The sequence below is a fragment of the Symphalangus syndactylus genome, chromosome 12, assembly GCF_028878055.3.
Source record: "Symphalangus syndactylus isolate Jambi chromosome 12, NHGRI_mSymSyn1-v2.1_pri, whole genome shotgun sequence".
Lineage (NCBI taxonomy): Eukaryota > Metazoa > Chordata > Mammalia > Primates > Hylobatidae > Symphalangus > Symphalangus syndactylus.
This window is the reverse complement of record NC_072441.2, coordinates 130,636,770-130,652,350: the sequence shown is the minus strand read 5'-3', so window position 1 is coordinate 130,652,350 and position 15,581 is coordinate 130,636,770. Positions and strand designations below refer to the sequence as shown.

The window sequence follows — 15,581 nt, the reverse complement described above, 5'->3', positions numbered from 1 at the left end:
GCGCCACCATGCCCAGCTAATTTTTGTATTTTTAGTAGAGACGGGGTTTTAGCATATTGGCCAGGCTGGTCTCGAACTCCAGACCTCGTAATCCACCTGCTTCAGCTTCCCAAAGTGCTGGGATTACAGGTGTGAGCCATCATGCCCAGCCTTTTTTTGTGGGGGTGACGGAGTCTCGCTCTGTTGCCCAGGCTGGAGTGCAGTGGTGCAATCTTGGCTCACTGCAATCTCTGCTTCCCGAGTTCAGATGATTCTCATGCCTCAGCCCCGCAAGTAGCTGGGACTACAGGTGTGTGCCACCATACCTGGCTAATTTTTGTATTTTTAGTAGAGACAGAGTTTCACTATGTTGGCCAGGCTGGTCTTGAACTTATGACCTCGGGTGATTGGCCCACCTCAGCCTCCCAAAGTGCTGAGATTACAGGTGTGAGCCACCACGCCCGGCCAGAATCTCTTTATATGCAATATATAGTATCCCATCACCTTTGTATAGTGAAAATATTTTCCTCCAGGCTGTTACTTATTATCTGATTATACTTATGATGCCTTTCTTTGTTCAAAAGTTTTTATTATTAATGTGGTCAAACATAAATCCTAGCTGTTTTGGTTCTTGTTTAGTGCCAAGCAAGATGTCTTTTCCTATCTCAGTTTATTTTCCTCTAGTACTGTCATAGGGTTTTACTTGTTTTGTGTTTTAGAACTTTAATTCACCTGGGGTTTAGTTTTGTTGTAGTGTAATGCAGAGATCTAATTTTATTTTTTCCCAGATGGATAGCCAGTTGCACAAGTATCATTTACTAAATGGAAATAAATATTACTTGTTGAATTCTCATTTATACTTGGGTCTATTTCTGGACTCTCTTAGTTTCATTGTCCTATTTGTCTATTTTTATACCAGTACCACCCTGTTTTACTTGCTGTAGTTTTATAAAATCTTATGTCACCTGGTGGGACAAGTCCTCATTTGTAGTTGTTAATATTATTTCAGTTTTGGCCATTCACTCACATTTACTCTTTCTGATAAGTTTGAGAATCAACTTACCAAGATTCATTTAAAACAAACCAAAAAGACAAATCTGAATCAAAGTTTGCTTGAAGTTGCCATAAGTTTATAGATTAATTTGTGGAAAACTGAATAATTACAGTATGAATTTTTCTATCTAGTAATACAGAATGCCTTCTATTTATTTATTTATTTGAGACAGGGTCTTGCTCTGTCACCCAGGCTGAAGTGCAGTGGTGCAATCATGGCTCATGGCAGCCTCCACCTCCCAGGTTCAAGCAATTCTTGTGCCTCAGCCTCCTAACTAGCTGGGATTAGAGATGTGTGCCACCACGCCAGGCTAATTTTTGTATTTTTAGTAGAGATGGGATTTCACCATGTTGGCCAGGCTGGTCTCAAACTCCTGGCTTCAAGTGATCCGCATGCCTTCATCTCCCAAAGTGCTGGGATTACAGGCATCAGCCACCACACCTGGTCTGCCTTTTTTTTTTTTTTTTTTTTTTTTTTAAGATGGAGTCTCGCTCTGTCACCCAGGCTGGAGTGCAGTGGCATGATCTTGGCTCACTGCAACTTCTGCTGCCTGGGTTCAAGTGATTCTCCTGCCTCAGCCTCCTGAGTAGCTGGGATTACAGGCACCCGCAACCACACCTGGCTAATTTTTTGTATTTTTAGTAGAGACGAGGTTTCGCCTTGTTGGCCAGGCCGGTCTCAAACTCCTGACCTCAGGTGATCCACCCGCCTTGGCCTCCTGAAGTGCTGGGATTATAGGCGTGAGCCACCGCGGCCAGCCTTTTTTCCTTTCTTTAAAAAAAAAGTTTAATAGAGATGAGGTCTATGTTGCTTAGGCTGGTCTTGAACTCCTGGGCTCAAGCCATCCTTCTGCGTCAGCCTCCCAAAGTGCTAGGATTACAAGCGTGATCTACCTTGTCCAGGCTGATCATTTCTTCTAATGGAAGGTCCTATATGACAGAGAGACATGGATGATATTAGGATTTTGTTTATTCTCATCAAACTTTATACTCAATTATAGTCAGCAAATAAACTATTTAGAGTTTTCTTTTCATTTGCTGACTACCTTACTGTTACCTTACTATTTAGTAAGCAAGAACAAATTTAACCAGCAATTTCGGGAGTGAGAAAAGGAGGAAAGAATATATATGGCTTCTGTAATCCGAAAACAGAAAACTCACCATAACCTGGGTAATTGAAAGAGTTGCTTTTGTAAAATGTGCTACTGAAATACTCTTTAAAAAGGGGGTTGGGAGTGTGGGCTGCCTCAAATCTTAACATCGAAGCTAAAGATAACATTTAATTTATCACATATTTTTTTTTTTTTTTTTTTATCTTTTTTTTTTTTATTAATTTTTTTTGCATACAAAAACAATAAACATTTTCCAAAAATACATACAAACAAAAAGATGCGTATCAAACATATTAGGAAGGTTGCACATGGGAAGTTGGGGAATAGAAATGGGGGGTGGGAGTTAAAATAAATGAGAGAGAGACTTTATATGGATCAGTGATAATAATTTTTATCACATATTTATTGTATACTTGGATAAAATGAAAACTCCATTGAGGGAGTCTTAAGAATTTGGGATGATATGGTTGTTGTAACTGAGCGATAAATATAGTTATCTTGGTGTCTTTAATATTTGAGAGTAAAAGCATTTTTAAAATCAATTGTATGGTTCTTTTGATTTAATAAAAAGGAACTTGTAAGTTTATGTGGAAGAAGCTTTTCTTTTTTTCTTTTTTCATTTTTTGAGACAGTGTCTCGCTCTGTCACCCAGGCTGGAGGGCAGTGGTACAATCACGGCTCACTGCAACCTTAAACTCCCAGACTCAAACAGTCCTTTTGCATCAGCCTTACAAGTAGCTAGGACTACAGGCATGAATCACCATACCCAGCTAATTTTAAAATTTTTTTTTATTTTTAAATTTTATTTGAGATGGAGTCTCGCTGTCACCCAGGCTGGAGTGCAGTGGCGCGATCTCAGCTCACTGCAACCTCCGCCTCCCGGGTTCAAGCGATTCTCCTGCCTCAGCCTCCTGAGTAGCTGGGATTACAGGCATGCACCACCATGCCTGGCTAATTTTTGTGTTTTTAGAGAGACGGGGTTTCACTATGTTGTTCAGGCTGGTCTCGAGCTCCTGACCTCATGATCCACCCACCTCAGCCTCCCAAAATGTTGGGATTACAGGTGTGAGCCACTGTGCCCAGCCAGGATATATTTATATGAACATTATAGCTATGAAGAATAAAGATACCCATTAAGCAAACTGGATTATGGGAAATATCTTAAATTTTTCTTTATTATTTAATATACGAGCAAAACTTCTTTATTGTAGAAAAATTAGAATATTGAAATTAACACAAAGGAAAAAAAGTATAGTTCTACCACTGGGTTGAATGAATTCTGATATTTTTCCTATGTGTGCTTCTTTCAGAAATATGGCTACACACACCTTTCTGCAGGAGAGCTGCTTCGTGATGAAAGGAAGAACCCAGATTCACAGTATGGTGAACTTATTGAAAAGTACATTAAAGAAGGAAAGATTGTACCAGTTGAGATAACCATCAGTTTATTAAAGAGGGTAAGGAGTGTGAATGCCAGCCAGTTCAAACCAGCGAGGAAACAAGAAATTAAATTCACCTTTTGGCCAGGCAGTTGCTCATGCTTGTGATCCCAGCACTTTGGGAAGCCAAGGCAAGAGGATCACTTGAGGCCAGGAATTCAAGACCAGCCTGGACAACCTAGTGAAACCCCATCTCTACAAAAATTTTTTTTAAAAAGCCAGGCATGGTGGCATATGCCTGTAGTCCGAGCTGCTTGTGAGACAGAGGCAGAAGGATTGCTTGACCCAGAAGTTCAAGTCCAGCCTGGGAAACATAGTGAGACCTCCTCTCAAAAATAAATAAATAAACAACAACGATAATAAAAATAAATAAATCCACCTTTCGTATGTGTAATGAAAAATATCAGAGGTTTTTTGTTTTGTTTTGTTTTGAGACAGTGTCTTTGTCACCCAGGCTGGTGTGCAGTGTCCTGATCACAGCTCACTGCAGCCTCAACCTTCCAGGCTTAAGCCATCTTCCCACATCAGCCTCCTGAACAGCTGGGACTACAGGTGCATGTCACCACACCCAGCTAATGTTTTTCTATTTTTTTGTGGACATGGTCTCACTGTTGCGTAGGCTAGGCTGGAACTCCTGGGCTCAAGTGATCCTCTCACCTCGGCCTCCCAAAGTGCTGGGATTACAGGAGAGAATATTGCTGGGATTACCTAGCTCAGAGTATTGAATTTCTTGCTTGTGGAAGGTGGTTATGCTTGAGAATGGCAGAACTGGAAACTTCGCTTTCACCTGGGAGGAAAGCGGACAGTGGCAAGGATTCTCTGCTTTGATTTAGGATCACCTATAGCTCAACTTAACATCCATTTATGTGCACTTGGTCCTTTCTTCCCAACATTCAGACGGTCATTCTCCCATTTCTGTTTCATCTTTTTTCCTCCCTCTCCTGCTCCCTTTTCTTTTTTCTTTTTTTCTTTTTTTGGTTCTTTTTTTTTTTTTTTGAAATAGAGTCTCGCTCTGTCACCAGGCTGGAGTGTAGTGGTGCGATCTTGGCTCACTGCAACCTCCACCTCCCGGGTTCAAGAGATTCTCCTGTCTCAGCCTCCCGAGTAGCTGGGACTACAGGTGTGCACTACCATGCCCAGCTAATTTTTGTATTTTTAGTAGAGATAGGGTTTTACCACATTGGCCATGATGGTCTTGATCTCTTGACCTTGTGATCTGCCTGCCTCAGCCTCCCAAAGTGCTGGGATTACAGGTGTGAGCCACCGTGCCTGGCCCACAATTTTTTTTTTTTTTTTAAATAAACCTCTTTCTTTCTTCTTTCTCTCTTTTTTTTTTTTTTTTTGGCGGGGAGACGGAGTTTCGCTCTGTCGCCCGGGCTGGAGTACAGTGGCGCGAACTCGGCTCACTGCAAGCTCCGCCTGCTGGGTTCACGCCATTCTCCTGTCTCAGCCTTCCGAGTAGCTGGGACTACGGGCGCCCGCCATCACGCCTGGATAATTTTTTGTGTATTTTTTAGTAGAGACGGGGTTTCACCCTGTCAGCCAGGATGGTTTCCATCTCCTGATCTCATGATCTGCCCACTTGGGCCTCCCAAAGTGCTGGGATTACAGGTGTGAGCCACCGCGCCCAGCCCTTTCTCTGCTTTTTAACCCACGTCCCCCTCATCATTGATGTTCGCTCAGCCATGGTGTCTACTTTTCTGGTGCATCACCATCTTCAATGTGAAATGCTAAGACTTAACAGCTTTCAAAACTCAAGTATGTCACATCTGAGGCTGGGCGCAGTGGCTCACGCCTGTAACCCCAGCACGTTGGGAGGCCGAGGCAGGGGGATCACTTGAGGTCAGGAGTTCGAAACCAGTCTGGCCAACATGATGAAACCCTGTCTCTACCAAAAAACATAAAAAATTAGCCAAGTGTGGTGGCACACACCTGTAATCCCAGTTACTTGGGAGGCTGAGGCAGAAGAATCACGTGAACCTGGGAGGCAGAGGTTTTGGTGAGCCGAGATCATGCTACTGCACTCCAGGCTGGGTGACAGAGTGAAACTCCGTTTCTTAAAAAAAAAAAAATACCCGGGCGTGGTGGCTCACGCCTGTAATCTCAGAACTTTAAGAGGCCAAGGTGGGTGAATTACGAGCTCAGGAGTTCAAGACCAACATGGCCAACATGGTGAAACCCCGTCTCTACTAAAAATACAAAAAAAAAAAAAATTAGCCGGCCATGGTGGCAGGCACCTGTAATCCCAGCTACTCGGGAGGCTGAGGCAGGAGAATTGCTTGAACCAAGGAGGCGGAGGTTGCAGTGAGCCGGGATTGCACCATTGTACTCCAACCTGGGCAACAGGGTGAGATTCCGCCTCAATAAATAAATAAATAAATAAATAAATAAATAAATAAATGTCACATCTGAAAAACAGACATCCTGTATTTACTAGGTAACTCTTCATTCTAGATTCCTAAAACTATAATCATTAACAGATATTTTCACATATAAGAACAGTGAGGGAGAAAAAGAAATGCAATATTGGGAACAAGAAATAGCTAAACCCTGATGGAAAAGAGCTATGTAAGCATCTGGTTGGAACTAAAGATATTAGGGATGAAAAGTGGCTCATACACACTTTCTTACCTCTTGTCTCAGAGGTTGGAGTAACCTGCTTCCATTCCAAAATAAACAAATCCTCTCTCCCCATTCACTCTTTCTAATGTCCTTTCTCTGCTCTATAAAGCAGAGAAAGCATTATGAAAGAGCATATGGTTTTTACTTTTTCACTCTCTACTTTTCAACCCTTTGCAGTCAGATTCTGTTTCCATCTCCCTTGCAGCTACTCTTGCATGTTACCAATGATGATCTCTATCAAATAATACTTTTGTCATTATTTTTCTTGTAGTATTTAACTTCGATCAGTCTGTTTGAAAATCATTCCTCCTTTGTTCTTTATGACAGCATCTCTTTTTCTTCTCTCCCTACTGAGTGACTGCTATTTCTCTATCCTCTTTAATAGTTATTCTTCTTTTGCAAGTTTCCAAAACCATGATGCTTCTCAGGGTTTTATACTTGGTCTTATTCAGCACTCATTTCATATATTTCTTTCTGGATGGTTTTAGCCATACCCAAAGCTTTCACTATGCTAATGCTGCTAAAGTCTATAGCTCTAAAATGAAATGTTTGTTTTGAATTCCAGACATATTTTTAACTACCTAACTACTAGGCCTCTATTTGAATGTCTCACAAGTGTCTCAAAATCAACATGTCAGAGGCCGAGTGTATTGTCTAAAATGTGATCTTCCTTTACTTCCTGTCTTGGTTAATGGTTCTACTATCTACCTAGCTACTCAAGGCATAAATCTGGGAATCATCCTATATTCTCCTGCCTCTTCCTCACTTCCCAAATCCATTCAGTGAGCATATCTTTCCAGTTATTTTTCTTTGAATCCTCTTCTGTTAGTCTCTTCTGTGTCATCACTTTAGTTCACATCCTCTTTTTTTTTTTTTCTTTTTTTTTTTTTTTTTTTTTTGAGACAGAGTCTCGCTCTGTCCCCCAGGCTGGAGTGCTGTGGCACGATCTCGGCTCACTGCAACCTCCACCTCCTGGGTTCAAACAATTCTTTGCCTCAGCCTCCCGAGTAGCTGGGATTACAGGTGCCAGCCACCACACCCAGCTAATTTTTGTATTTTTAGTAGAGACAGGGTTTCACCATCTTGGCCAGGCTGGTCTTGAACTCTTGACCTCGTGATCCATCCGCCTCGGCCTCTCAAAGTATTGGGATTACAGGCGTGAGCCAATGCACCCGGCCACATCCTCTTTTTTTCTTACCTGGACTATCAGTAGAGACTCCTAGTTAGTCTCTTTGCTTTTAATCCATCCTTGTTCCCTTCTGATTCATCCTCTTCAGTGCAGTCAGAGTGATTTCTTTTCTAAAAGGCAATATGAGCCTGTTATTTTACTGCTTAAAATTCTTAAATGTTCCTGTATTGCTTCCAGAATAAAACTCAAACTCCTTGGTGTCCCAGACAAAGTTCTTCGTTAGTCTTACTCCTTGCTTACTTTCCAGTCATATCTCCCACCACTCTCCACACATATCCTAAGATTCAGTTGTCCCGGCTTATAGATTCATTGAAGCGGTTGTGCTTTCTCATTTATAGTTCCAGTTTCCACTATCTGGAGGACATTGATCCCTGTCCACCCACATCTGCCATTTCATTATTCAGGATTCAGTTCCACTGCCACTTCTTTGGAAAAGCTTTCTCTGGCAGTTTCCTTGCAGTTTGTGTTGACTTCTTCGTTTTATTATAGCATCCTTTGCATACCTGATTATAGAACTCAGCACATGTATGTATACGTATTTGTCATGCACTCAACTGTGAGTCCCCCCAGAGACAAGAGTCATGACCTTGCTCTTCATGTTCCCTGATCGTAGGCCTCGAATAAATGTATGCTGAATGAGTATGATATTGATGTGCCTTCTTCAGATATCTTCCACTACCATAGTTGTGGTAGAAAGGCTGTAGCAGAGGCCCGAAAGCATTCTGCTGAAGTTTTGCGAATATCAAAGAAGCAGCTAGATGCTGGTTAAAACCAATTCTCACATAAAGGGATCATGGGTCCTGACAGCCATTGTTCTTGAGGAACCAGAGAAGTTTGAACATGGAGAGTACTGAATGTCAGTTCACTTTGGAATAGAGGCTCCTCTAAGGTTTATTACAGTCATATACCTGTGCTTATCCTGTGGTGACTGAAGTGGCAAGGATTTGGAGATTAAAGATTTCCATCTCCTATTTACATATTCCCACATTCTGCCTAAATTCACCCTTTGGAAGAGGATGGTGAAATGGGTTGCTCTTACTATCTTTCTGAATGTGTTCTTTTGTTCCCTTTGTTTTGGGGCAGCCAGTGACATTTGGGTTTAATTAGCTTCCGTTAAAAAGTATTTTATCCTACATTAATAATTAATGCTAATGGTCTTTTATATTTGTCCAAAGCTTTGTCTTGTTGGACTTGAATTATATGAATAGCAGAGTTGAGCACCTGTAGAAGTAATACACTCTCCACTACAGCAAAACAAAGTGGGAAGAGCAAAGGGAACACAAGACAGGGTCTCCAGTTGCTGGAGCAAAGATAATGGTTAATGGTTATTTTCCTCTTATTGCTGCTCTTATTGTTTATTTATAAATTTGTGAATGTGTATGTGAAAGTAACATATACTTAACTGTAGAAAATTTGGAAACCACAGAAAAAAATTGTGTGTATAAAATGAGGTGGTTTTGAGAGGGGCACATACCCATAACCACACCAACTTGAGGCAACCATCTTAATACATTGATAGATTTCCTTCTAGTCTTTTTTCTTTCTTTCTTTTTTTTTTTTTTGCTGTGTACCCTCCACCCTTTACTTATGGTTTAAATAATAATAATAGTAAAAACAAACACCCATGTATACACTACCATGCTTGAGAAATTTCATTTTGTTAATGTAGTATTGAACCTAAATCTTCTTTTTCCTTTAGGAAATGGATCAGACAATGGCTGCCAATGCTCAGAAGAATAAATTCTTGATTGATGGGTTTCCAAGAAATCAAGACAACCTTCAAGGTTGGAACAAGACCATGGATGGGAAGGCAGATGTATCTTTCGTTCTGTTTTTTGACTGTAATAATGAGGTAATGAAAATCTTCATCTGCCCACATAGGCTTTAAGCAACTGTTAGTCAACTATTAGAAAAAACAAAGGATTTTTTTACTTTTATTTTATATTGGCAGCAGTATTTTTTTTTTTTTTTTTTTTTTGAGATGGAGTTTCGCTCTTGTCGCCCAGGCTGGAGTGCGATGGCGCGATATCGGCTCACTGCAACCTCTGCCTCCCAGGTTCAAGCAATTCTCCTGCCTCAGCCTCCCAAGAAGCTGGGATTACAGGCATGCGCCACCACGCCCAGCTAAGTTTTTCTATTTTTAGTAGAGACAGGGTTTCTCCATGTTGGTCAGGCTGGTCTCGAACTCCTGACCTCAGGTGATCCACCTGCCTCAGCCTCCCAAAGTGCTGGGATTATAGGCGTGAGCCACCGCGCCCGGCTAGCGGTATTTTTTGAATTGGTAGATTGGATGGACAGAACAGCACTGTCTTGCTGTTGGAATATTAAAAACTATTTGGCATTAGCAGCCTTGTGGAGCTAAATTTTCCTTTATTTTCAAAATAACAAGAATCAGTTTTGATTTTTAAAAAATAAGAATTGACATACATAATAATATTAGGTAATGAAGCTGAACTACTTTCTTAGGTAGACATTATTATCAGAGAGTATCTTGCCTTAAGGTGTTGTTTACTGGAAGAGAAACACGGTTCTGAGAAGTTGGGAAAACTTTCTGTTTTAAAGAAACATACAGGGCCGGGTGCGGTGGCTCATGCCTGTAATCCTAGCACTTTGGGAAGCCAAGGTGGGCGATCACGTTAGGTCAGGAGTTCAAGACCGGCCTGGCCAACATGGTGAAACCCGTCTCTACTAAAAATACAAAAATTAGCCTGGCATTGTGGCACATGCCTGTAATCCCAGCTACTTGGGAGGCTGAGGCAGGAGAATTGCTTGAACCTGGGAGGCAGAGGTTGCAGTGAGCCAAGATCGCACCACTGCACTCTAGCCTGGGCGACAGAGCAAGACTGTCTCAAAAAAAGAAAAAAAAAAGAAACGTACAGGATATTCTGATTTGTCTTAAGAGTGAAATGATCTTGAAAAAAGTAAAAAAATGTACTTTTCTTTCTGAAAGTTCTAATAATGAAGCCAGACATCCTTTTAAATAACTAAAGACATTTCTCAGAATCATTTAATTAAAAAGGCTGAAGTAGTTAGTACCTTGAAAGAAGTTGGCTGTTCTTAGGTTGAATTGTAAATGTGCCTCTGGTGGAGAGACTTGCAGCGGCCTTTGCGTTGTTTTATTTTATTTTATTTTATTTGAGACGGAGTCTCACTCTGTTGCCCAGGCTGGAGTACAGTGGCACAATCTCAGCTCACTGCAACCTCCCAGGTTCAAGCAGTTCTCCTGCCTCAGCCTCCCAAGTAGCTGGGATTACAGGCATGTGCACCACGCCTAGTTAATTTTTGTATTTTTAGTAGAGACGGGGTTTTGCCATGTTGGCCAGGCTGGTCTCGAACTCCTGACCTCAGGTGATCCACCCTCCTTAGCCTCCCAGAGTGTTGGGATTGCAGGCATGAGCCACCATGCCTGGCCTTTTGCATTGTTTTAAAACGTAACTCTCTTCTTCCAACCCCCAGAAATATGTTTTCATTTACCCTTCAAAGTTAAATTTAGAATGTTACCACAGCTTTATAACAAGGAATGTTTATTCACAATTAACAAAGGATGCTTTATTCAAATGCAAATATGTTGACTCAAATATTTGCAAATTTATGGAATTAGCAAAAAGCAGGCAAAAATGAAACAAAGTTTGAGGCATGTAATTCATACCTAATAAGTTAATATATCTGAGATGGAACCATACACATTTTTATTACAGTTTGAAAAAAAATACACAGGAAAAACTGAGTCATGAATGAATTCTTATTATGCTCTGTACTTATTTAACCTAGTTTATATAAATTGAACCACATGTTTAAATTTAAAAGGACTTTGCATGTTGATTAATGAATTAGACACATTGGGTTTATTGCAGGGTTTTTTTGGTCGTCTCTTTAAACTCTTGTTTTCTTTTCAGGTTAAAAGAATGGCAAATTCATATCCATATTTTTTAATAACTTTGTATCTCTTTTTAGATCTGTATTGAACGATGTCTTGAGAGGGGAAAGAGTAGTGGTAGGAGTGATGACAACAGAGAGAGCTTGGAAAAGAGGTACTTGGCAGTTTTTACATACAACCACTTGAATCCCAGACCTGCCCTATTTGGTACAGGAAAAAAAGTTCACATTTAAACATATAAAATGGCTTGTTTAAGATGTTAAGTCAATCAGTCGGGGCAGATCCAGTGTTCTGTGAGCTCTCCTATAACATGTAGAACAAAGGATAGATACCTAGAACCTTGCAATATTTACTTCTTTTGTAGAATTCAGACCTACCTTCAGTCAACAAAGCCAATTATTGACTTATATGAAGAAATGGGGAAAGTCAAGAAAATAGATGCTTCTAAATCTGTTGATGAAGTAAGTGTTCCTAGCCTGTCTTTAAAAAAATATGTCAAATAAAAATGTGATTATTTGTTTTGGGGTAAGCAGGAAAAAAAGAAATACTGTCACAGATTAGTTAGTTTTTCAAGACATTGGAAGCCGGGCATGGTGGGTTATGCCTGTAATCCCAGCACAGGTGTTCAAGACCAGCCTGGGCAACATACTGGGACTCTGTCTCTTAAAAAAGAAAGGAAAAGAAGACACTGGGGACTAAATGAAAAATTGGGGTTTTTTTCCTTTCTGAGTAAAACCTAAAATGAGGTTTATAACTTCAAACTTGTTCTTCATGAGAAATGGGTGGTTTATGAATTCTAAATTTGCTCCCAAGCACTAGAAAACTGGTATTTTAAGAAGTGTGAGTTGGATCACATGAATGGCAAGTCATCTAGCTCAAGAGCTCCAGGCTTCTTTCTTCTGCCACAGAACAAATAGCACCACAGGGGAAGGTTTCCATGACTTATCACTTCTCTCTTTTTTTTCATAAATAGTGATCTCTAAATTGTGGTTTGCAAGCCCAACAAAATTTCTAGTGTCTCTTAAGGAACCTAACCTCCCTTTCCCCGATTCCCTGAATCTTCATCCTCTTATGGTCATAAGATAAAAAAGAAAGGCCCAGGGGAAGAAGATTCAGGGAATCTTTTTTTAATCCATTGACACTTTGTATAGAGGTGAGGTAATACATGATAAAACTGTGTTTTAGAATCAGAACTAAGAAGATAAGCCACTTCAGTTTATATTTTATCAAATTATTGGTAGCCTCTCAAGAATATTTTGTCTTAAAAGCACTGAGTGCAATATAGTCATAATTTTATATGTATTGTTTATATAATATTACTGTCTAAAATAGATGAAACTAAGTATGTGATTCAAAAAAATGATTCATTTCGAAAATTAAATTTGATTTTTTTTGTGTGTGACCCTGTTTGGAGATGGAGTCTTTACTTTTTATTTTATTTTATTTATATATTTTTTTTGAGACAGTGTCTCACTCTGTTGCCCAGGCTGGAGTGCAATGGTGTGATCTCAGCTCACTGCAACCTCCATCTCCTGGGTTCAAGTAATTCTCTTGCTTCAGCCTCCTGGGTAGCTGGGATTACAGGTGCCCGCCACCACCCCTGGCTGATTTTTGTATTTTTAGTAGAGACGGGGTTTTGCCATGTTGGCCAGGCTGGTCTTGAACTCCTGAACTCAAGTGATCTGCCCGCCTCGACCTCCCAAAGTCCTGGGATTACAGATGTGAGCCACTGCGCCTGGCCAAATTTGATTATTTTTAATAAGAACTTAGCCGTATGGTATTTTAACAGTACCTGCTTTTAAAATTTTATCATCTTTTTCCTTTACAGGTTTTTGATGAAGTTGTGCAGATTTTCGACAAGGAAGGCTAATTCTAAACCTGAAAGCATCCTTGAAATCATGCTTGAATATTGCTTTGATAGCTGCTATCATGACCCCTTTTTAAGGCAATTTTAATCTTTCATAACTACACCTCAATTAGTGGCTGGAAAGTACATGGTAAAACAAAGTAAATTTTTTATGTTCTTTTTTTTGGTCACAGGAGTAGACAGTGAATTCAGGTTTAACTTCATCTTAGTTATGGTGCTCACTAAACAAAGAAGGGTATCAGCTAGTTTTTTTTAAATTCAAAAAGAATATCCCTTTTATAGTTTGTGCCTTCTGTGAGCAAAACTTTTTAGTATGCGTATATATCCCTCTAGTAATCACAACATTTTAGTAGGGATACCCGCTTCCTCTTTTTCTTGCAAGTTTTAAATTTCCAACCTTAAGTGAATTTGTGGACCAAATTTCAAAGGAACTTTTTGTGTAGTCAGTTCTTGCACAATGTGTTTGGTAAACAAACTCAAAATGGATTCTTAGCAGCATTTTAGTGTTTATCAAATAACTGACCATTTGCTATAGAAAGATGAGAAAACTTAAGCTTTGTTTTACTACAACTTGTACAAAGTTGTATGACAGGGCATATTCTTTGCTTCCAAGATTTGGGTTGGGGGCACTAGGGGTTCAGAGCCTGGCAGAATTGTCAGTTTTAGTCTGACATAATCTAAGGGTATGGGGCAAGGATCACATCTAATGCTTGTGTTCCTGATACTCTGTTATATAGTGTTATTCATGATTCAGCTGATCTTAACAAAATTCCTACCAGTGGAACCTTGAAATGCATGTGGCTAGATTTATGCTAAAATGATTCAGTTAGCATTTTAGTAACACTTCAAAGGTTTTTTTTGTTTGTTTTCTAGACTTAATAAACGGTTAGGATTAATTAGAAGAAGCAATCTAGTTAAATTTCCCATTTGTATTTTATTTTCTTGAATACTTTTTTCATAGTTATTTGTTTAAAAAGATTTAAAAATCATTGCACTTTGGTCAGAAAAATAATAAATATATCTTATAAATGTTTGATTCCCTTCCTTGCTATTTTTATTCAGTAGATTTTTGTTTGGCATCATGTTGAAGCACCGAAAGATAAATGATTTTTAAAAGGCTATAGAGTCCAAAGGAATATTCTTTTACATCAATTCTTCCTTTAAAAATCTCTGAGAAATTTGTTTTCACCTTACTTTTTTTTCCTCTGTCACAATGCTAAGTGGTATCCAAGGTTCTTAATATGAGATTTAAAATCTTAAAATGTTTCTTATTTTCTGCACTTACATCATTTGGTACACAGGGTCAAATAGGGCAAATAATTTTGTCTTCGTATAATTAGATTTGATATTTAAAGTCACTGGAAATAGTGAGGACAAGTTAATGGATGTTTTTATATTTTAATAGAATCATTTATTTCTATGTGTTATGAAATTCACTTAATGATAGTTTTTTCAACATACTTGCCATTAGAAAACAAAGTATTGCTAAGTACTATAACATATTGGCCGCTAAAATTCATATTGAGATTATCATCTTGGTTTCTTGGAAGAGATAGGAATGAGTTCTTATCTAGTGTTGCAGGCTAGCAGATACAGAGGTGGTTTAATCAAACAGCTCTAGTATGAAGCAAGAGTAAAGACTAAGGTTTTGAGAGCACTCCTACTCACATAAGTGAGGAAATCTGTCAGATAGGAATCTAAATATTTATAGTGAGATTGTGAAAGCAACCTTAAAGTTTTGAAGAAGACTGATGAGTCTAGGTGCTTTGCTTCCTTTCATCAGATATCTTTCTGTGGCATTTGAGAACAGAAACCAAGAAACATGGTAATTACTAAATTATGAGGCTTTGCTTTTTGTTTGCTTTTAAGTAGAAAAACATGTTGGCAACATTGAGTTTTGGAGTTGATTGAGATAATCTGACTTAACTAGTTTTGTCATTCCATTTGTTAAAGATACAGTCACCAAGAATTTTTTGAGTTTTTTGAAAGACCCCAATTTAAGCCTTGCTTATTTTTAAAAATTAAGTTATTTCCATTCAGTGATGTTGGATGTATATGAATTATTTAGTAAATAATCTCAATAAATTTTGTGCTGTGGCCTTTGCTATTTGTTGGTTCAGATTTCTGTTCACTAAGCATATTGAAGATCAAGTAGTATCCTATTTAACATGTGGGTCCTCACACTACAAAAGCAGAGTTCAGGACTGTCGATGCAACGAGTCAAACTCTGTAAAATATTTGAAGAGATTTATTCTAAGCCAAATATGAGTGATGAGTGGCTTGTGACACAGCCCTTAGGAGATCCGGAGAACATATGCATACAGTGGTCGGTGTGCAGCTTGTTTTTATACATTTTAGGGAGACATGAGACATCAGACAATACATGTAAGATGTATACATGGTTCAGTCCAGAAAGGTGGGACAACTGGAAGCAGGTGTGGGG

General features: G+C 39.2%; 1 protein-coding gene across 2 annotated transcripts in view; it reads left to right on the top strand.

Annotated features, from left to right (window-relative positions):
• The window catches only part of CMPK1 (cytidine/uridine monophosphate kinase 1), a 33,540-nt gene extending 18,295 nt beyond the window's left edge, over positions 1 to 15,245 (top strand). Inside the window, exons 2-6 of one of the 2 annotated variants that reach the window (XM_055254653.2) lie at positions 3,455 to 3,601; positions 9,094 to 9,246; positions 11,349 to 11,425; positions 11,636 to 11,732; positions 13,100 to 15,245. In XM_055254653.2, coding sequence (XP_055110628.1) covers positions 3,455 to 3,601; positions 9,094 to 9,246; positions 11,349 to 11,425; positions 11,636 to 11,732; positions 13,100 to 13,141 — 516 coding nt within the window. In that variant the 3' untranslated portion in view covers positions 13,142 to 15,245. The remainder of the gene's footprint in view (positions 1 to 3,454; positions 3,602 to 9,093; positions 9,247 to 11,348; positions 11,426 to 11,635; positions 11,733 to 13,099) is intronic. The other variant, XM_055254654.2, reaches the window with a different exon arrangement.
• The last annotated feature ends 336 nt before the right edge of the window (positions 15,246 to 15,581 follow it).